We start from the raw sequence: 21840 nt of genomic DNA, 5'->3' as shown, positions 1-21840 counted from the left end.
TGATACTTAAATCACTTAACTAGGGGTCTTTCCAGTCACATGAAGCCCATTATAACTGAGTTCTTAAACGCATGGAGCCTGCAGGCACGCTCTTGCATGCGCTCACACACCTACGTAAACGTTCTTGCTTCGTCCGTCGCAGCTTCCCCCTCGACACGAGCCATAATCAGAAGCACTTGTGTTTGTCTCGGTGTGCACCTGGCCTGTGAGCCGTTCTCATTTCCTCTCCACTTCCTCTCTTCATCATACTCTATGTTATTGTCTGTTGAGGTTTTCATGCTCCCCTTTGGACCAAAAGGGAAATGACTTGTATAAATACAATATGTCATAGTTTTCCACAGAAATCAGTACAGTACAGTTTGAGGTTTTGCTGAATATTTCACTGATCATAAATGTGGTAGGATGCTATGATTATGGCACGTCCCCACACTAATCTGCATATTAATGAGCAAAACACATGGTGTTGGGCTGTTCCACCTCTTTAGCACTTTGCACTCCAACAGTTTGGAGTTTATATCTACAGCAAATATCTCTAATGTGAAGTCCTTTGCTGACCTAGAAATATTTGTAATTCATTGCATTAATTAGTTTAATTATTGATGCTGCTGGCATGAGTGGTATTTTGAAATTATAATGAAGATTATTGTGGGATATTAGGCAGCTCGAGGGCTTCTTCACTTCATTTTTCTCACCAGCCAAACAAAAAGAATGAGATTTCTTAAGTGCGAGGAGCTTGTCGAGATGTACGCCCCAGTGTAACACCGAGGTAGTGCTCCCCTGACAGAACGGATCTGCGCTGTGGGCTCAGCGGCCAAGTCGCCGTGCCTCCGTGTCACCTGATTAATGACCGTGTCTCCTCTCCTCCGCAGACTGCCGTTTGAGCAAGATGTTGAACACGGAAACGTGGACCACTTGGGCGACTGTGACGGTAAGAGGAGCGATTGTGGCTCTGTGTGTTTGTGTTGCTCTGCAAACGTTCAAACAAATAGCTCTCCTGTCTTTGGCAGGCCTTACATAAGCTCGGTATGTTCGAAGTAAACAACAACACAGTAAAAGAGAGAAAGAGCCCGGTGGTTTCAGTTTACACAGAAGACATCCTCAAATAAACCCACAATACGTCCCAGTCCACCTCGGCACTCGGCCGTATCTAACTCCTCCCCAGGCTTATCGCTCCGATCCTACACGAAGGCCTGAGAGCTGGTTAGAAAATTACAGTGTCTGTTTTAGCTAATTTTGTTCTTCTCTCTGTTTACTCTGTCCTCCTTTGTATGCTGTCTTTGCTTTGGTCTGGTAGGTTTTGTTCCATATACATGTGGTTAATTATACTCAACTCCAGCTTGGATTCCCCTTGATGTCCTCTTTTTTTCCCCCCTCTATCCATATCATTATGAAAATAGATTTGGTAACCAGCAAAGCACAATTTCTACTCTAGATACACTGAGGTTTCGGATACTCCCGTGGCACCCCTCGCTTTGATCTATGTGCTAATTTCAGTGCGTGCAAATTAATCCTTTGCTTCTGAAAGTTCCCGGAGTTCATGTGCTGTGCTCCCTGAGAGAAGAACAGATAAATATTTCATAATCAGAACCTGCGTACAACTCTAATCCTGTTTCAGATGGCCCCTCCGTTTGATGCTGCTCTCTCACGTCAGGTCCTCTGACCGCCAAGCTGCGGGCGACTTCCTCTGGAGCTGATGACGGAACAAAGTTAGCCTTCAGGTTTTGACTTCACCAAGTCATATACATTGTGTTCCCACTAATGCTGTCAGCGTTAATCTCGTTAAAATGATGTTAACGCCATAATGCCACAAATCTCCCTTAACGAGTTACCGCGGATCGCCCCGTGTGTGGGGCTGGACGGCGTCAACACGTTAACAAGCTAACTGCGCTAACGCACTAGTTCCCACCAATGTAATTGTGCATTGTGTGGCACATCCAACATATTGTTTTACTTTTGTCCATGACGCGCTTACCATCAGGGTCATACTTCACATGAAAACCAAAATAGTTCCAAATGCCAGATCTGAATGAGGGTGGGGGAGGTTCAATTTCGGCTAGCGTTGAGGCAGTGACCATGTTGCAACGAGCTTAGCTTCTGTCTTGCTAGCTTGCGCTGCACTCAGTGGATCTGCGCTCGACAGTGCAGCCTAGGCGGAGTAGTCGAACGCAGATCCACTGAGCGCTCAACACAGACAGCATCGTCAGAAGAAAAGTTGATAAAACAAATTAAAAATTTTGTATTGTTCGATACATATGCGTATCGAACCGAAAGCACTGTATCGAACGGTTCAATACCGATACGAGTATTGTTGCACCCCTACTAAACAGATAGCAGGGTGTGTTATATCAAACACAGTAATTAAATGGTTATTAACACATTTGTGATTGCCAAAAAGCATAATGATCTGGACAGACTGACAGCCTAACCAAGCAAAGAAACCTTAAACAGATTTTAATGTATTTCTACTTTACATTAAAGTAATATCTTGGTTCTTTATCAAAGCTGCTGCTCTGCACAGCCATCGATCTGACGGGCGAAAAAAAATCCTGCAAATGAAGAATAAGCGCTCACATTCATTTGGTTCTCGCACTAATAAAAATTATAAACTAGATGAAAAATGGTCATTTTAATTAAATTGCACAATTTCTACCATGTGGAGATTTAGCTTGAGCAACTATACGGCTTAATTAAAAGCAAAACTTCTCGATCATTACTACTGTGCTACGCTGGTGGGTGAGAGATGAACACAATCACACGGGTGTATTAGTTGGCTAATGGGGCGTTTTACAAGCTGCGGTCTGGGATCCCGGTTTTGATGTTATGTTTACGGGTTTCGTGCGAGGTCTCGGGGTCAGAGGGGTCAGGCTGAGACTGGCTGACATGTTGACGGTGCTGCTGCAAAGAGATTTCATAGAGCACCACAGACTGACAGTGCATTAGCTGGACCTCTGTGGTTGATCTCATTTACAACTTGCAGTTGGCTATCGTGCTTAAATGTTGTGGCACATTGAAGCAGGAAACGTATTTGAGATCATGACAAAAGAGGCCAAGTGATCATATGAAAACAATTAATCTTCACCAATGTAAGATTTTCTCTCTTTGAAGTCACGCATTCCAGAAATACCTCTTCAAAATAAAGGGCTCATATTTACACAGTCATTTCAGTCATTATGAGTCATTCGTATCCATTTAAGGGGACCGATTATCCTCGTTTCCAGCTCCATGTTGTTATTATTGGATCCTACTAGAGCAGCTTTGCACAATTCGCAGTTTGATGCCATTTCCGTCATTATGACTCATTCATATCCAATTAAAAGGACCTGTTATGGTTATTCCCAGCTCCGTGCTTTTATTATTGGACTCTACTCAACCAGCTTTCACAGTTTGATTGATTATTGATTAGATTACATACTCTACTTTTACTCTCCTTTTGAAGCCTTTAAGACCTCCCTTTCAGACAGATTTCTTCTGATTGGCTGCCCCTCGGAAGCAACTCCCAGCCGGAGCTATATAATGAGGAAAGGCACATTAAAAACTCGTGTCCATGATTCTGGACTTTAACATGGCAAATATGCGTGCTTGGCCCTTTAAGTTGGCCACAGAGTCGACAGAGAGTGTTAATTTATGAATTTATCATATGTACACGGAGATGAAAGTGTGCAGTATCTGCTGGTCTTGAAGCTCCGCCACATAAAGATGTACCGTCCTGTTCTCCGGTCCTGCCTTTGAGGAATTTCCAAGCTCCGAGGCACGTTTTGGTCCCACATCTGATCCCGTCGTGAAATATGGCCGAGCTGAGCTCAGCTGACAGAGGCGTGCTCCGCCGGTGCGAAGTGACCGGGCACTGCTGGGCCGACATGGCGGGAACGTGAGCCGGCGTCTATCTGACAGCTGCCACCGACGCTCAGGCTGCACTTTGTCTCAGCGGGCGTGATGAACTCGGTGCCGCGCTCTATCCTTTCATCATATCTCTTTTATTTGACACTTTCATTGTCTCTGATACGGTTGCTTTCCTCGGTGTTTCCTGTTCGTGGTTAATACCGAGTCCATCTCTCTTTGTCTTTCTGTAAGACAAAGACTCTTTCAGTCATCTGCAAATGTAATATTCAGTCAGAGGAAGACGGAGAGCCGCGGCTTCAGCAGGCCTGCTATGAAAAACTGTCACTGACACCGTTAAGACTTTGAAAACAGAGTGCACATCCTCACTCCGTGTGCCTGTCGGCATTCCTCTGCGTTTTTATGTATATAGGACACGCGCTGTATATGCATGTGCTTGCAGCCACACAGACTCCTCGGAGGCCCGGAACGGTGGAACAGACAGAAGCCTTTTGGTTGCTGAATATTTCATATCTCTATATTGGACTCATTCCACCTGTCTGTACCTTGACCAAGCAGATGAGAGGTGAGATATGGTCTGGCCTATCTATGTCTCTTTAAGGGAATTCAGCAAACTTGTTTTTTGCTCTCTCCCTTTGGCTTCTCTTCTCTCCTTGAAGATGAGTCACTTTCTGTAGCTGCATGTCTAACAACATTTTCCCTGTTGCTTCCAGCCACAGTTCAGATTTCATATTTTCACCGTTAAAAACAGAAATTACAAAATAATAAATGAAGCCATGCGATGATTAACAGGAGAGGACATAAGAGAAAGGAAACTCTGAATATCGAATCTTCGCCTCTTCCTCTAAACAGCCGGATACGTTCCCCGCGGCAGGTAACATGTTTTCATTGTAACAATTTAAGAAGTTTAAAAGCAAAAGTCCTCTTTGATAGAACGGCTGTCGGTGACAATCTGAGCGCATTACGTCTTCGCTCTGCCTCGCTCTTTCAGGATTCTGGTGTTATCTCGCCGCTGGCGTCTGAGCCTCCTCGTTGTTTCCTTTCTTTCAGTTTTTCCAGACATTTTTCTCTGAAATATTTTCCATCACTGTAAACGTTTGGAACCGAATTACTGAATAAAATCAAAACTGCCTGCTTGGCTAGACACCGCCAGTGAAACTGGAGGTGAGAAAGTATGTTGCTATTTGTATTTCATAATTGGCTGAACCGACCCATTAAGGTTATGATGGTCATATTCAAATTATGCTCGTTTTGTTTTGCTATTAATTTATGGCGCCGTTGCTTTTGCTTCCTGTGCTTCAGCGCTCCTGCCACCGGGAGTTCCATGTGCTTGGCTGCATTTCTGTCATTTTTCTTTCTTCCCCCAGACTGAAACGACACGCTTCTCTGTGATTAGTTCTAGTTTGCACAAGTTAGCGCTGCAGACTTTTCAACGTCTGGATTTTATTTATGTGGCAGGGACGCTGTCATCGTGGGTCGGGTTCAGGTTAACCTTTCACTGCCAGTGCTACTCCTGCTGGGGAAGGTTGTGAGTCACAAGCCATGGAGATTTTGACAGAATGGGATGAAAACTACCAGAAAACGTGGATGGGAGCGACATGAAAGACTCTGAAATGACTTACATTTGGGAGACGGAGGTGAAAGATGATTCTCATGTGGGAGAATATGAATAACAGTCTAACAGGAAACGTGTGGGTCAAAAAAATGTGTGGACGCATTCCCCCTTAAAGCTTTGACAATCATTGGAACAGGGAAAGAATTTTACGAGTTTAGCTTCCATGCATGTGCTTTGTATGTTCTTGGCGAGGAAGTTGGGAAAGTAAACTGTGTTTGTCCTTCACACGCTGAGCAGTAAACCTGCTGCCCGTCAAGGGTAGGTTGGTTATATTCATGATTTAAGGGGATATTATGCTAGTTTTGTTCTTCCGAGCCATTTATTGTGCCATAGTCTGCGGTCCTCTACTGCTTCAGTGCCTCTCTAACTCTTCTCCCTCTGGTCTCTGTAAGTGCTGCACTGATTTCAGAGCAGCATTGTCGTCAGACCTCAAAGAGAGATGGATGGACGGCCTTACTTAGAACCCAGCTAACTGCCTCCCCTTTCTCCTTAACCAGAGAGGAGCAGTTGCTGGAAGGAGAATCGATTTTCATCTCTTCGCTGGCTGATGGCAGTCGAATAGATATCAAGGGTGATTCTGCAAGGGGAATAGGAATGGGGCCGAGAGCAGCACAGATGGGGGGGGGGGGGGGGGGGGGGTAAATCAGATCAAGGAGTGGAGAGTAGAGCAAAAAGAATGAGTAAGGGATTGAGAGATCATAGGAAGAAGGCAAACTTTGAGGATGGAAAGGGTGAAACAGTTCAGGGGATCAGAGGCACAGAGTCATAAGGGTGAATATAGAAAAGAAGCAGAGTGATGGGGAGAGGGGACAGAAATAGTCTGGTTATAGGAGGAGGAGATGCAGCAGCGGTAATCACGTAGGAAATTGAGAAAAGAAGAGGGTGAGGGTAGATGAAAGCCGTGAGAATGGAGGCCGGAGCGGGGAAAGGAAGGAGCATCTTTTTTTTTGCGGAGCTTGGTCGGCCCGGTGTGACAAATGGACTGAGAGCACCACGGGCGTCTGGCCTCTTCGGCGGGCTTGTGCCGCGGCGACGTAAAACACCTGCCACCATCACAGAGGAGCTGCCCTTCTCCTTTCCTCACGCAAGCATCCACGTCTTTACTTTGCTTCTTTTAGATTAGTCCATCTGTCATGAAAGTCAATGAAATGAGGATAATGTCTCTCACAGCATCACTGAAGGAATTTCTTTCTGCAGTGTCAGGAGCGTGAGATCAGTTTCTTAATGGGGAACGGTGAGGAAGTTGAGCGTAGCTCAGGATATTGACTTGTGGTTATGTATGACTCTCTGTGCATTTATTAGAAACAAAATCCCTCCTCCACACACACACGCACGCACCCCAAATATTAGTATGTAGAGACATGCTGTTGCTCTAAACCCACTTTGATCAAAGCAGACTTTGGAAGCACAGCATTTAATTGAGACGGTGTGTTGTGGGAGGGACACTTTGATGAAATAGATGAGGTCAGAGAAATATCTGGATTCAATTATTCACGTGTGTGTGTGTGTGTGTGTGTGTGTGTGTGTGTGTGTGTGTGTGTGTGTGTGTACAGGGCATGTGTGCTTTGGCAAGTCTATTAATCTATAGGCTCTGTTTTCTCTTGTGCAGGCACTTCATTGTTGCTCTCTAATCTCTCTCATACAAACTAACATACAGCACAAACACTGAGATGGTGAAGCAGTGGGCAATTTCCCAGGGGGCCACAGTGCTGTGAAAATAATTGCCCACCCCTGCTCTTATAAATGCATGTACAAACATCATATACATTTTAATTTAATGAAATACTGTCTGTGACTTCATGTTGATTTTAGGAGAGCTTCTCTTGCTCATGTGATTGAAAAGATGCAACCATCACGTAGCAGTAATATTGACATGACATGAATATTGACAGGGGCGTCTGCTGCGCAGTGAATAATACCCATAGTCAGGTCAGCAGTGTCAGTACATTCATCAGTTATTAAATAATTCTGGCACAACTCCAGCATGGAATGAAATAAATGTATTTTTCATTCCATCCTGGAGACACAGACTTTTCAGTCCGTTTCTGTCTTTAAAGCAAATTTGGTCCATAAAACAAGCAAACAGTTACAATGTGGCAGGCAATCTGTGATAATACGATGATTAACTTTGATAAATCTGCAAAAATCACTTTGTTGCCATCTACACGCGCAGACTAACCATGAACTACTCACATTCCAGCCACAATCTCAGAGATATTAAACGGAAATTCAGGAATTCCTCTACAAACTGTGATGTGAGGATTTCACTGCAAAATGACAAACACGCTCAGCAGCCTTCCTTTCACATAGGAATACAAGCAGTTCGGTCAACTCTACTGCAAAGAGCCACGTCGCAGACTGTCAGCAATCTGTCTCCATTTAAAAGTTAGACAGCAATTATTTGAAATCCTCCAGCCTGTCTGAGAAGACTGCAGTCAGTCTGAGACAGGCTGCCTCCCACCAGGCGAGCAGGGGAATCGCCCCGAGGTCAGAAGCGGTCGCAGGGAGGTTTCCTTCTTTTTTCTTACTAGCTAGGGTCACAGGAGAGCTGGAGCCAATCCCAGCAGATGCTGACAGAGACGCGAGTCCTCGCAAGTCCATCACAGGATTATTTATTAAGTACTAAATAAAAATATTTGGGCTGCTGATGCACAGAATGCTCTTCCTGGCCTCAGAGGAAATTTACATGACTTGCCATAATTAAGCTTGCCGTGACTACACGTGATGATATTGTATTCCGCCTTTTAATGTCTTCTTCAGCTTATTTGCTTTAGTGTGCCATGTGAGAACTGCGTTTGTACCTCTGGTCTCTAAAACTGCACATATAAGTTGTGCAGAGTGTCTGCACTTACGGTTCTGCTTGCAGGAACACCGTCATTAATATCTTCGGGCGAGCAGTTGTGTGCCCTCCAATTTATAAGGCTCTTCACAGTGGACGTCTCAGCAAGCGTGACAAACTGCAGCTGGATTTATGCTGGATTTACTTTTAATGATGTTTGAGCAGAACATACTCTGTTGACAGAAACCCCCAAACTACCTCTGAAATGCTCGAGTGTTTTGTGTGTGTGTGTGTGTGTGTGTGAGGGAGATGAGAATGTGTGAACACGCGTGTGACAGGTAATATAAGCCACTTCTGTAAACAGCGTAATGAGTCAGATTTGATTAACGTGTCGACAGACGCCACATATGTCAGATCCACTTGCGACAGGCTCTCGCAACGTGTCGATTGGTCAGCTTCAGTTTTTCCAGGTCGTAACCTTTGCTGACAGGCCAATCGGTTACAGCATAAACACGGGCTAAATGGTATGTTAGTACGCCAGCTTCGGTCTTTTAATTTACCGTGAGGGCATCTTAATTCTAAAAGAAAGATTCTCGTATCCACATCCTTTTTGGGGTCCTGCAAAATCTTCGGAAGAGCCTCCGGCAGCAGTGATCTAAACGCTGGCTCATTTTACTTTGTTGTTTGCAAGCCTTTTGAGGATAGAGTCAAATTGTGTTTGTGCAGACACCTCATCAGCTAAAGTCAACTCTGTTAAACTAGTCATCAGACGGGAATCGGAGGCGATGTGTGGGTGTTTGTGGGGCCGGAGCTGGCGAGACGTCAGATTCCCTCCTCGTTGCATTACAGCACTTTTCTCACATCTCTGTTTTCCCTCTGCTGATAATAACGGAGTCGGCTTTCCAACAAACGCCTGCATCCAAAGTGACACACAAACAATCAGAGTCGCACATACGCATTCGGCACCCGTTTTTGCTGTGAACTCACTCAGCCGTAATGACATAGCTAGTGTTGCCACAGCGTAGCTACAGATGGAAGCAATTATGGTGCTGTGAAAATATTTCCTGAAGAAAGGCAGTGTTTTGACTGGTGGAACAGCGGGATGCAGTCACTCAGTAATTGAGGTCCGCTAAAACATCAATGAGGCGAAGGCAGATTGGAGATCCCTTGTTGTGGCGTCATGTTCGAGTGGATGACGATCACCGCAGAGCTAGGACGGGCTCGTGCTTTTTGTCTGCTGCTTGGAACGCCGTGACGAGCTTTGTTTAGGAAGGAAGACGTGTTGCCAAATTTACAGCCGCGGCCATTCCATCCTAATTATTGCGCTTTGGAGGGGGCCTCGGCTGAGGCTTGGGCAGCGGTGCTGATAAAGCCAACAGAGTTCTTTGTATTTAAACGGCAGCCGGTTAAAACACAGGATCTTAAGTTTGCTGATGATAAATGTTTTGCCCTGCAGTCTGAACCCATCCAGAGGCAGAGAAAGACAGAGAGGTTTTTTTTTTCCTTTTTGGTTTGATGCTATCCTCTTTCAGAGGCAAGGCAGGGAACTTTCAGAAACCTTCATACCACCTTCCTCCAATCCTAACTCTCTTCTGTCACTCCTGCAAGTCGCACACAAGGGCAGGGAGCGAGAGTGAGGGGAAGTGGAGATGGAGGAAGCGCAGCGCGTAACAGCGCATCCCCAGACACCAGCTTGCGCTCTAGCTCTCACATCTTTCCCACCCCGAGGAGCTTCTGAGAGGCTTGAAGAACAGAGCCGATCCCCTCGGTGAATACTGAGGTTTAGGCTGATGAAATACAAGACCTCACACCATTTACCAACTGACATGTGTAAGTGTGTGTTTGGGCGGTGAAATAGCGTCTGGTGTGTGTCGTTTTTCAGTGTCGATTTTTTTTTTTTTTTAAAAAAGCTCTAAGAAGATAAGAATAGTAGCTTCAGCCTTTGGAAAGCTCGGCGAGGTGCAAGGACTCCTGAAGGTTTTCGGCTCTTTCATCTGACTTCTTCCTCCGAGTCCTCTTGGCTCGCATCGCATCTCGCTCTCCATAGCAGGTTCCTCACAGAGAGCACTAAAAAACACATGGGAACCTGCTGACCCCTCAGAGAGCCTCAGATCTCGGCTGATTTATGTTTTCTGTGTGTGTGTGTGTGTGTGTGTGTGTGTGTAGCCTCATGACCGTCACATATGTAAATCAAAAGCATTTATTGGAGGGAAAAAATGTCGCATATATTGTAATTAAAATATGGTATTACAACATAGTGTCTGCAGAATATTTCAGTGGCCTTCGATCGGTGCTATGTATACACAGCGTGAACGTTTCCGATGTTATGTTTGTGTTTTTCTTGGATTTGTCAAAATCAGATGAGTCCATGAATCCTCCCTTAGTTATGCTGCAATAGGTGTAGGCTGCTTGGGGATTCCCATGATGCACCGGGTGTTTCTTCTTCACTCACTGTGTTTATACACCTCTCTGCGTTGAATCATTAGTTATGATTAATCTCTGGCTCTCTTCCACAGTGTGTATTATTGTTGGGCTTTTCTCTGTACTATTGTTGGGTCTTTATCTTATAATATACAGGATGTCCATGATTTGAGAATTTGGCGCGATCCAGATAAAATAAGCTCCACTTGATGGTGTTACTACATTGTCAGTCGGAGCTGATCAGCAGACTTCGTCCCTCTATTGTTTTTGTTCTTGCAGTGCCAGAAAAACTGTGAGTTTTTTCTCCCAAGCTTCAATCGTTATTTGCTAATGAATAATTAAAGGCCTCCTATGAATCAGTAAATCCTAAAATAGTCCCTTTTAGGTGATCATTTGTTTTAAATGTTTATTAAGCACAAAAAGAGTTTAAAGAGTCCGTTTAAAAATCTCGACTCTATGAATAATTAAATATTTTCATGAAAATATTTAAACTTTACAGAAGTCGAATGAACACGTGCAGGCTTCCACATCGCTCCTCGTCTCAGATGAATGTCGGATCCAGCCGGGCTTCCTTTTTTATGTCACGCAGTCATCTTGTACATGTAAGTGTTAAAGTCAGATCCTAGATGAGCTCAAAGAAACTTTCCTCCTTCGGCAGATGAAAGTAAAAACTGCTTTCTGGTGTCAAACTCTGCACGTGTGTCATTCTGCACACTGAAGCTCAAACATCCGACACAAAGAAGTGAAAGGAAAGCACTGTTTTTGAGGAGACAGGGACTCATTTCCAGAAAAAAAAATGCATTTTTCAAGCAAATGTTCAAAGGCTTTAATGTCTGATAATAACGCTGTCACCTTTTTCTTTTTACTAATCCAAAGTTTGAGGCCACATCCTTGGTAAACTGTAACTGTGGGGCCAGTAGCGGTTTTAGATACGGGCGACACGGGCGGTTGCCCGGGGCGGCATCGTGGTGGGGGGCGGCATCACGGGCATCGGCAAAAAAAATAAAAAATGCTCGTACTCGTGCTGCCCCGACGTCAACCAGCGCATATTGGGAATGTCACAGCCACCGATCGGCTTTCTATCGCCCATTTGCTGGGAGTAAGGGCGGCCTTTGTTTGTGAGTTGCGCCTGCTGCTTGCGGCGCAGAGAGGAGAGAGCGGGGCGGCGGGGGATTTTCTGACCGACTGGAGCAGCATCTAATAACCAACTCGCAAAATAAAACAAAATAAAAACAAACCAATAAACACGAAAACACCAGACATTATAATACAGACTTATAATTTGCACCGATGTTTTTTCGAAATTCTATACACGAAAAGTGAGCACGAGAGCCCTCGGTATGCCTGCTCGCTGCTGAAGTCAAAGTAAACTTTACTGTCATCTCTGCTACATACAGTCCAGTATATAGAGAGACGAGACGACGAGGCTCCAGTTACAGCAGTGAAAGTAAACAAACAATAAATATAAGAAGAGTAAGAAAATAAATATACACTTTAGGACTCGGGGTAAAGGGATCAATAACAATTTTAAATTTTAAATTTACAGTTTGATGATTTAAAGGCTCACACACAACCCGTCAAAAGGGGAGGGTGGGCTTGCTGCTTCCAAATAGAGCACATTTCATTCATAATGTTGTAAATCCGAGCCCATTATGTATTCATGATTTGAATCCTGGGTTGTTTGAAATCCCAGAAATACACCTTAGACAAAGTGAATCTGTGAACTAAGGTGTAGGTGTGTTAGATCATGTCGTGGTGATCCTTGGGTTGAGATGGGTGTTCATACTGGAGTGCAAAATTAAAACCAATGGAAGATGGACAAGAAAAGTTCAAAGCCATCATGTCTTCAGTTTAGAAAAAAGAGAAAAGAAGAGGAGGAGAAACGAGCAAAAGATACAGGTAAGCAGATGTGTGATTGGATAATGGCAGGTCATCCTGAAACAATCAGAATCAGAATCAGAATACTTTATTAATCCCTAAGGAAATTATGTGGGTTACAGTTGCTCCAAGAAGAAATGGTAAAAATAGTAACAGTAACAGACTAAACTCCAAACAATACATTATGTTACAGATCTTAATATTAATTAGTCATTGTCAATTGTTGATTTGTCCTGTTCACATTGTATGATGAATTACGATGGCTGTTTGGTAGCCGTTTGCATACAATGCATACTCTCTCTCTCTTCATATGTGTGTGTGTGTGTACAACAGTTTTATGTTAATGTACAATCCTTAATATGTTTTGTGTGTGTGTGTGTGTGTGTGTGGGGGGGGGGGGGTCCAAACAGGCTAGGACTGCCACAAATAAAACCGTTAGGTGCTTGATTGCAAAGATTCAAGCAAATAAAACAACGTGATGAACAGTCTGACAAAGAAAAAAGAAATATGAAAAAAGAAATATTTAATATTTCTTTTAACTGATTGTAGTGCACTTAATGAGATCAACTGTAGTGCAGTTAAATTGCCTCGAATGTTTCGAGGAATAAAACAAAAATAATACTTTTGTGTTTTAGTTGCAGTAAAATAAGAGCATACTGAGTACGTCTACTTTTACTTTGATTACATTTTGTGCCTTATATTTAGGTACAGACCCTTTAGCGTGCACATTTACTTCAGAATGAGTGTGGGGCGATGGTTTGTGATGGTGAGCGTCCTGGTTTGCATGAGCCGGGTGCCAGCCTCAAACAGAGGTGATACATTTGTATGAACAACAAAATATAGATGGGGTGCGAGGTGAACCTACGCTTTGCACAAGAGCACACGAGCGTACGCTCCACTTTGTCTCCGTCTGCTGAAATAAACAGCGGGCTGCGTGCTGTTTGAGGAATCTGAACTGGCCCGGGGCGCTGAGTAATATGGGTCCGGCGCCGCGTCCTGAAAGTCCTGCAGTGTGACAACCAGAGTGCTGTAACTACTCTGCTCTCACAGCTCTGGGGATTGTTTTTGTGTCACTCTGACGAAAATCGACCGCGGTGAGTCCCCTACATCAAACAACACTTTCCCTCCTTTCTGAAACACATCAATAACACTGCTGTGTTTTTTTTCACGCTCCCCCAGCACCCCGCTTTTACTTTCACTTCATTGGTGTTTCTTTTCCCTCTGACACTCGCAGACCTCTTCTTTGTCAAATCTCTCGGCCTCCATTCCTCTTTCCGTCCTTCCTCTACTCACCGTCCGTCACCCTCTTCCTATCTTGTTAACCCCGGAGTTTGTTGCGGCACTCCGGTATTGATCAGTCTAAAGTCTCTGTAGTCTGGGGTCCTGACAGGCGCCGTGATTCTGAGTGATCATTCAGCTGGAAGCATCCTGGCGGTGTCCAGTTGCGGTGCCGTGGGCCTGTGTCACGGCCGAGACATTTCATTAAAGGCCACCTGTAAATTAACACAAGAGACGAGCAGCTGCACGTATACGGAGAAAGCAGCTTTTGTCAGCCGCCCGCCTTGACGTGAGGCCCGATGGTTTAATCATTTTGTTAAACCTTCATAAATTTGTATGTGGAAAGATTCCAACACTTCAGCTCTGGTGGTGTTAACATAAGAAAAACAATGTGGCGTGTGTTTTCAGCTGGTGGGTATATAGCACACAGAGACGTGATATATGGACGTAGCATGTGAGAAAGATTAAGTTGAATTGCCTGCTTCATGATTTAGGAATGAGAGACGTGAACCCTCTGGGCAGATTGTTAGACTAATTCTGTGTGGACCTGCTCTCCAATTTATTGCCTGCGACAAGTTTGTGAATATTTATTATTGCTCTCGATAGTGCACGTTTGGCTTTGCACCTAAAATGAGAATATCAATTACCAAACGAAAGCACAGCCAGCGCTGTATAGCACCCCTATATAGAGGGAAATAGTAAAAAGCTACATCCTACTGAGGAACACACGCATGCACGTTTGCACACGTGCACTCTCGTGCACACGAGAAGCTCTGCAAAACAATTTATTTCACCACAGTGTCCGCCACAGCCCAGTTGCTTTGTTTGGATTGGATGCAGCTGAAACTGCTAACAGATTCTCTCTTGTTAAACTGCCTTTCGCTAAAAGGTTGACCAGATTTGGAGAACAAGGTCTGCTGTTCTAATCGAATGAAGAATGAGGAATAGCAACATGTGTGCATAGGCTATGAAAAAAACATTTATGAGAATCGAAAAGAAAAACAATCCTGTAGCATTTGATTACATGGCAACCCCACCCCCGATGATTTGAACACACGTTGTTGCCCAAAGCAACTCCAGACTTACCTCATTTACCCCTAGCAGAGTTTTCTATAAGCACAAAGAAGGAAGCCAAATGAGGGCGAGTTAAAAACGTAGATACACAGGTTAGAAATAGCGGGATGGAAAAGAGGAATGTATAGGCAGCAAGGACTGTAATTATGCAGTCATCACTGAAAGCCTTGACTCTAAATCAGCCAAAAGCCTGATGTGCCCTCGCTAATAAACCCAGAATCTATTAACAGTGTGTTTTTTGGTGGAGATTTTATGGAATTTTAATTACAAACACATGGGTGGTGTGCATAAATGTTTTAACATATTGATCAGCCGAGTGAGCGTCTCAGCGGCCCTCGGGAGCCAAGGTTGGGGTTTTTATTTCTTTATCTTTTTTGTGCGAGAGAGTTGTGCACAAGTCCCCAGCAGCTTTCTTTAAGCCGCGCTCTGAAAACGCTGTCAGGGACAGACTGTAAATGGTTTTACAGTCATCCCGAGAGTAAACAGGGTTTATGAGCAAGCAAGGTTTAGTCCAAGTAAGGAGCTGGGCTTCTTTTTAAAGCCTTTCAATTCTTTCCCAGTTTGCTGCCTGGCTTGAACACACATTGGTGTTAGTTTCACAGCTCACAGCATGAGGTGCACTGCGTTCGTGTGCGTGAAACAGAAGTAGAGGAGGTAGTGGAGGTAATGGGTAAGTTATGTAGTGTATCTGTTAAGCGAAAAGTAAAAGGAGTAAGACGGCAGGAAGGAGTACGTGCTAAAAACAAGAAACGAAACAGCGCCTGCAGTCTCTGAGACAGAGGAGAAGGAGACGAGGATAATGAGCAAAATCACTGAGCCATGGGTGCAGGCACAGCGCGCACTTACTTATTAACTCACACATATTCATACATCTATACATACTTATTCACACTACAGCGCACATGCTTTGCCACGTGAAATCCCGCCGTCACTGCGTGCATAAACATTATGCATAGAAATGGCGGATTCCAGAGATGAAAGCCCCTCAGATCACCGGCTGTACGCTGACGCAGTCGTAACCTATCAAGCTCAGAAGTGCGCGCTCGTGGCATCGACAGGTCCACCGGGAAGCTGTGAAGTCTCTTTGTTCTGTTTTGATGTGCTGTATTTCTAAAACATGGATTCTGGCTCTCAAACCGCATAAAAGTTCCCCTGCTTGCCTTTTGATTAAGGAACTTATCGAACTGTAGCAACCTCAAATAGTTTGCAAATTAATTTGTTAGCATCTAAAATGGCTAACGCTAGCGGATGGTAATCGAAACCGGTTTGAGTCATGATGCTGGCGGGAACACCAAAAACTTAACACTTCATAGTTTTATTCAAAACCTAAAACTAAATTTTCAGTCTGGTTTGTTTTAGCAAACATTTCAATTTCATTTCTGTGATACGAAGAATGCGCGCACGCCCCAGCTAGCACCCCATCCTCACTAGCTGCGTGTGCTACATCTAACAGTTGTAAGTAGTTAAAACAGCGGGTGAGGTTTCCTTCTGTGTTTTTAGAGGCCATCTGAATCAAATCATATCTTAAAAAGCTCATTTCAGCTGCTCGAATCGTGTTTTTGTTTCTTCCTCAATCGTCAAACTCCATTCAGAAGTCCAGCGTAACAAACTGCTGTAAAAACAACAGCGTTTTTTTTTCTTGTCGAGTGCAAGGGCGCGTGGGAATGTTATAGAGACGGACAGATTTACATCCCGGGTCTCCAAAAAACCCAGTTTCAACATCGCCGAAAGGTGTTTTATTTTGTTAAATAATAACTACGGGAAATAAAGATCACAGTGATTTAGTGATCATTAAAATGTGTTCAGAATTTGCAAACTGATGATGATTCAGTTCATAAATCACGGCACGCTGCTCTCCCCTTCATAAGCTGGATTTATAGCTTTATATGTATCAGACTACGGCACAGAAATGAGAACAAATCAGTGGCGTAAGAACAGTCAGCTGCTTAGACTCGTTTAAACTGCCTTTAAAACACATGTTGTGTAGATCACAGTACACCGACGGGAGCTGTGGCTGCAGATAACAGTGGGCACGCTGCAAGATTAAGATTAAGATTAAGATTAAGATTATTAGTTTAACGCCAGTAAATCTTTCACCGATTGTCTGAACTCGTGTTTTTCTGGACGTCACTGCCGTGTTCCCAGTTTTTGCAGTCATTACAGTATCATCATAACCTACAGAAACCACGGCCAAATCTGCCAGAACGATAAGACTCAGTACATGTGATAAACAGGGATTATGCCTTGGCTGCACTTCTCTAATCATAATTATCATCACCGATGGTGGGTCGAAAATAATTTTCCTTCCCTTCGTCTCATTCGCACACGTTCGCAAGGCCTTTGTTGAAAGCGGCGCCAAACTGCGATTCTGGAGCGAGCAGATACCGAGTCTTCTGCCAGAGCTCTAATCAAGGCAAATGTTGAACAACTGGCACGGCTAGCAGGGCTTTTCAATAATTTCCTTTACTCGCTTTCTAAATGCAGGGAGGTAGAAATGAGAGCGGAGGACAAGTACGAGCGATTATTGGTAGGCACAGAAATTTAGCGTAACCGCGTCTGTCACACTGCAGAAGTAAGAGAAACTTTGACACTCGAATATAAAATGAGATTTTACTGGAGCAACCTTGATTTGAAAGTATGTGAATAAAAGTTTCCTTACTTCTCTTTTGAGTTCGAAGCTATTACTCCCATCATGCCGCCACCCTCGGTGATCAAAGGAGCGGTGGGTAGGAGAGAGAAATTGAGAAAGGATTAACGACTAACAAGCGGATAGGAGGGAGGGCAGGACGGCGCCGCGCGAAGGAACGGATGACTGCGGGTTAGAGACAAAGCCGGCGAAATACCAGAGAAACTCTGATTTTCTTTGTGCTTTTGATTTTGACAGTTAGGCGGTATAAAAGTATATTCGAGCAAATATCTTATCAATGTTGCTTTCATCAACAGGGAACAACATCTCTCTGCTCTCTCTCCTCTGCGCTCCCTCCTCGGTCGTATTTCGCTTTTGTGGTCACCTCTTTAATCCCCTCTCCTTTTTTTTTATTAGCCTTGTCCTCCCTCTCGTCTTCGCCCCCTCTTTTGTCTCATGTCCTCTCTTCTCCTCCCACTTTCTTTCCTTTTTTTCCCCCTTTTTTAGCATACATACTGTAAAATCGCTCTCCTCTCCCTTCTTCTCATTGTTACGCTGTAATTGGAGCTGGAAGCCCGGAGACAAGCAGCTCAGTGTTCGTCAGGCTGACAGGCAGGCCTGTTGGCTTCTATTAAGGTTTAATAAGTGAGCAGGATTGGAGAAGAGAAGGAGCCGAGATGAGGAAGGAGCGCGCGAGCAGTAGTTTCTGCTGTTACCCCAAGGATGCGGGGAAACCTGCCTGCTGTCACAAAAACGCACACTACCCAATCGCTGTGTTTTCTGCGTGCTCTCTTTATCATCGTAATCCTTTTCCAGCTTATTCCCACTGGCTAAAGATTTCCTCTTGATGTCAAGCATCCAAGAAAGACATAAGTGGGGGATAAAAGAAGCTGGCAAAAAATAATTAACATATCTAAGTGTCCATGTCAAAGAGAGAGAGAGCAAGAGAGTTGGGGTGCCGTGATTGCTGTGACACATGCACACACACACACACACACACTCGTACAGCAATAATAAACACACTTGTCAGAAACGTGCCCCTGCATGAAGCTGACAGCAGCATTATTGCAGCCATGCAGAATTTAATCTAAAGTGTCACACAGCAAGCCTGGACCACAGCCGAGGTACGCGTTAAAGAAGCATCTGAAACCTCTGCATCCGAGTGCGCTGCAAACAATTCCAGATGTTGCGAGCGTGGGAGAGGAGATTTGTGGCGGTTATTGACTCGTTTGGAATTTTTCTGCGGTCGCAGAACTTCATTTTTGTTTACAAACTCATCAGGACTCGAGGGATTATTAAAGAAAAATCCAACCCTAGATACGTGCAATACCTGACTTTTCAAACTCCTCAAGCCTCTGTGTGTGTGTGTAGGAGTAGAGCAGAGGGAATATGGTAGTAACTTCCTGCCTCTGTGTTGCATCTGTGCCTCAAAAATGTCCATTTTCCTGAAGAGAGGAACAATAATGTAACTAAAGCTGACAAGTTCTCCGAGCTGAATATCGGCCAAAAACATGGAAATAAATACAGCAATAATCAGCCTGTGTTTAGGCTGCGCGACCAAAGATGCCAACAATATGTTCAAGGAGAGAAGAAGTCCCAGTGAACAAACACCAAATTCAGTCCAAACATGGAAGAGCATGGGTGCTTAAATGAATACACAAAGACTGTGCTGGTTAGCCTGCGTAACCACGAGCTGGCTGTGTTTTGATATGCTCTGAGATCTCAATTATGAGCTGCCATCTGTGTTCAGAGCAATTTTGAGATATTAGGCAATCAACTTTTTACATCCCGTTGGGCAAAATCCTAAATAAGCCTAAATACACGGTCAAATAAACACTTTCCAATGCATAGCATGAACCACATGTGAAGACCTGCTGCAGGAGAACAAACGTATTCTTTTTTCCATACGTGTTAATATTCAGAGGCTGTGATGAAGTGATTGGGGGAAAAAATGGGAACCTGAGGAGGAGGGATTGTTGAATCAACCAAAAGCAGAAATGAAAGACAAATACAGATCGCATTACCCTCTAAGGCTGACACGATCCCGCTGATCTCGGCTTATTGAGGAACATTTGTGTGATGCTGAACCGAACTGAACTGTGTGTGTCACATAATTAGCAGGCTGTAACTAAAGCCTGTGTCCACGTGTTTCACTGAGCTCAGCGGATTGGTGATAAAGCACTAATTAGTGATGAAAAGGACATTGATTGACCAACAAGGCCACTTGATTAATGGCAGGATTCGATCGATGGAAATTGCAAACTTGTGAGTGTATGAGCTCACATCGATGGTGTCCGCAATCTATTGTCCAAGCTCTAACATTTAATTGTTAGTGACAAGGGATGGATGAATGATTAAGTGCAGTTGTGCCCATTGTCACCTCAGCTGTGTGGGATTCAGTCATGCTTTAAGGCAGAGACGTCAAACTCGTTTTACATCGTGGGCCACACGCAGCCCGCTCAATGAAACTCCCATTTCAAAAAACATTTCTATCATTTAATGACAGAATAATCTATTAACCTAATTAGTTTGGTGTAGCATGAACGGCCGTGTTCAAAGTCCTTATCAGTAAAAAGAAATGTGTAATACAATTAGAAGTCCAAAATTTATGACTCCCTTCACGTTTTCCAAAGCTGTCCAGAGGAGCTTTATTGGAGTCTCTGCTAGGCCAATTCTGGCCTCAGGACCTGATGTTTGACACCCCTGCTTTAAGTAGGGTGGCTGGTGTGAGGAGGTGGCAGCTGCTCCAACACTGCTGGCTGTGGGTAAACCAAGCCTCCTCCTTGAGCTTGGCTCTGCTGGAGGTTTCTTCCTATTAAAAGGGAGTTTTTCCTTTCCACTATCGCCAAAGCGCACGCTCATAGGGGGTCGTATGATTGTTGGCACAGACAGACAGAGTGAAGGGCAGGATGGAAATGTGAGCTGTAATATTCCTGTTATTGGGTCAAAATACGCAAAAAGCTCCTGAATCCAAACTGGAAGCTGGTTCCACAGAAGAGGGGCCTGAAAACTGAAGGCTCTCCCTCCCATTCTACTTTTAAATACTCTAGGAACAACAAGTAGGCCTGCAGAGCGGGAGCGAAGTGCTCTAATAGGGTGATATGGTACTACAAGGTCATTAAGATAAGATGGGGCCTGATTATTTAAGACCTTGTATGTGAGGAGCAGGATTTTGAATTCAATTCTGGATTTAACAGGAAGCCAATGAAGGGAAGCCAAAACAGGAGAAATATGCTCTCTCCTTCTAGTCCCTGTCAGTACTCTTGCTGCAGCATTTTGGATTAACTGAAGGCTTTTCAGTGAGTTTTTTGGACATCCTGATAATAATGAATTGCAGTAGTCCAGCCTGAGGCGACATTTGTTGTGATTTGGCGCTATATAAATAAAATTGAATTGAATTGAATTGAAAAATATTTTGTCTGCCTCACATGAGCTTTTTGTTAAATAGCAAATATTGACAGGTCAAACTCAGACGGAGACCCTGATAAATATAACAGCTATCAGCATTTCCTCACGAAGGAGAAGAGCTTCAAGTTGGCAGAAAGTTTTTCCATTGTTAATTTAGTTTTTAATGCTTAGTGATCGTAAAATGTTCTTAAGACGTGGCCGAACCCAAAGAGTTTGAGGATTTTGTTGGCAGAAAAGTAAATAAGCTGCAAGTAAAGTCCAGCGAGTTCCACAAAAGGTCAAACCCGATGTATTACAACACCTAACACTGAAATTATCTGAGAAAAACTAAGTGGTTTTTCAATGAATTTATTCCTCGAATGAGAAATTATTCATATTTTTGTTATAAAACACGAAGCTGTTATTTAATTATTATTAAACCCATTTGTCTTCAAATTGTGACATTTTTTAATAAAGTTAAACGCAATAAAAACTTTTCATTAAGAGTGTTTCATGGCTACACGATTTCTGGTCGATGATGAAGAACGCAGAATATGCTAATACCTAACAAATTCAAATAACAGCTGTGCTCACTATTACACCCCATTATTCACAGGTTAAATTACCCACATCCTGTAAGCACTGACACAGCAGCGTGCGCCGTACAAAACCGCACAACTTTATGAAGTTACTTCAAGATGAAGCTGTAGATTTGTCTGCTGGAGACGGCGTCCTTGTTTTTATCCAGCCCTTTCACACATGAAGTAAAAGTCAGGGTGTCGTCTAATATTATTTTTAATTTAATTTGGAGTTTTGTCATTGTCTGCCTGCTTGATACGGCTTCAGTGATGTTTGCAGGCTAAACTGGTAAATGTTTATAGGATATTTGTGGCATTTATGGGAAATTTCTTGAGGGGAAAGCGTAATTTTTCTTTTTAAACTCAG

General features: G+C 43.8%; 1 protein-coding gene across 2 annotated transcripts in view; it reads left to right on the top strand.

Annotated features, from left to right (window-relative positions):
• sema6bb (sema domain, transmembrane domain (TM), and cytoplasmic domain, (semaphorin) 6Bb) overlaps positions 1-21840 on the top strand; it is a 144389-nt gene that overhangs the window by 101844 nt on the left and 20705 nt on the right. For both annotated transcript variants that reach the window (XM_085151964.1, XM_085151965.1), the window contains exon 16: positions 870-928. In XM_085151964.1, the coding sequence (XP_085008090.1) occupies positions 870-928 (59 nt within the window). The remainder of the gene's footprint in view (positions 1-869; positions 929-21840) is intronic.

This window comes from Neolamprologus multifasciatus, chromosome 23 (assembly GCF_963576455.1).
Source record: "Neolamprologus multifasciatus chromosome 23, fNeoMul1.2, whole genome shotgun sequence".
NCBI classification, from domain to species: Eukaryota; Metazoa; Chordata; class Actinopteri; order Cichliformes; family Cichlidae; genus Neolamprologus; species Neolamprologus multifasciatus.
This window is presented reverse-complemented; position numbering and strand designations above follow the sequence as displayed.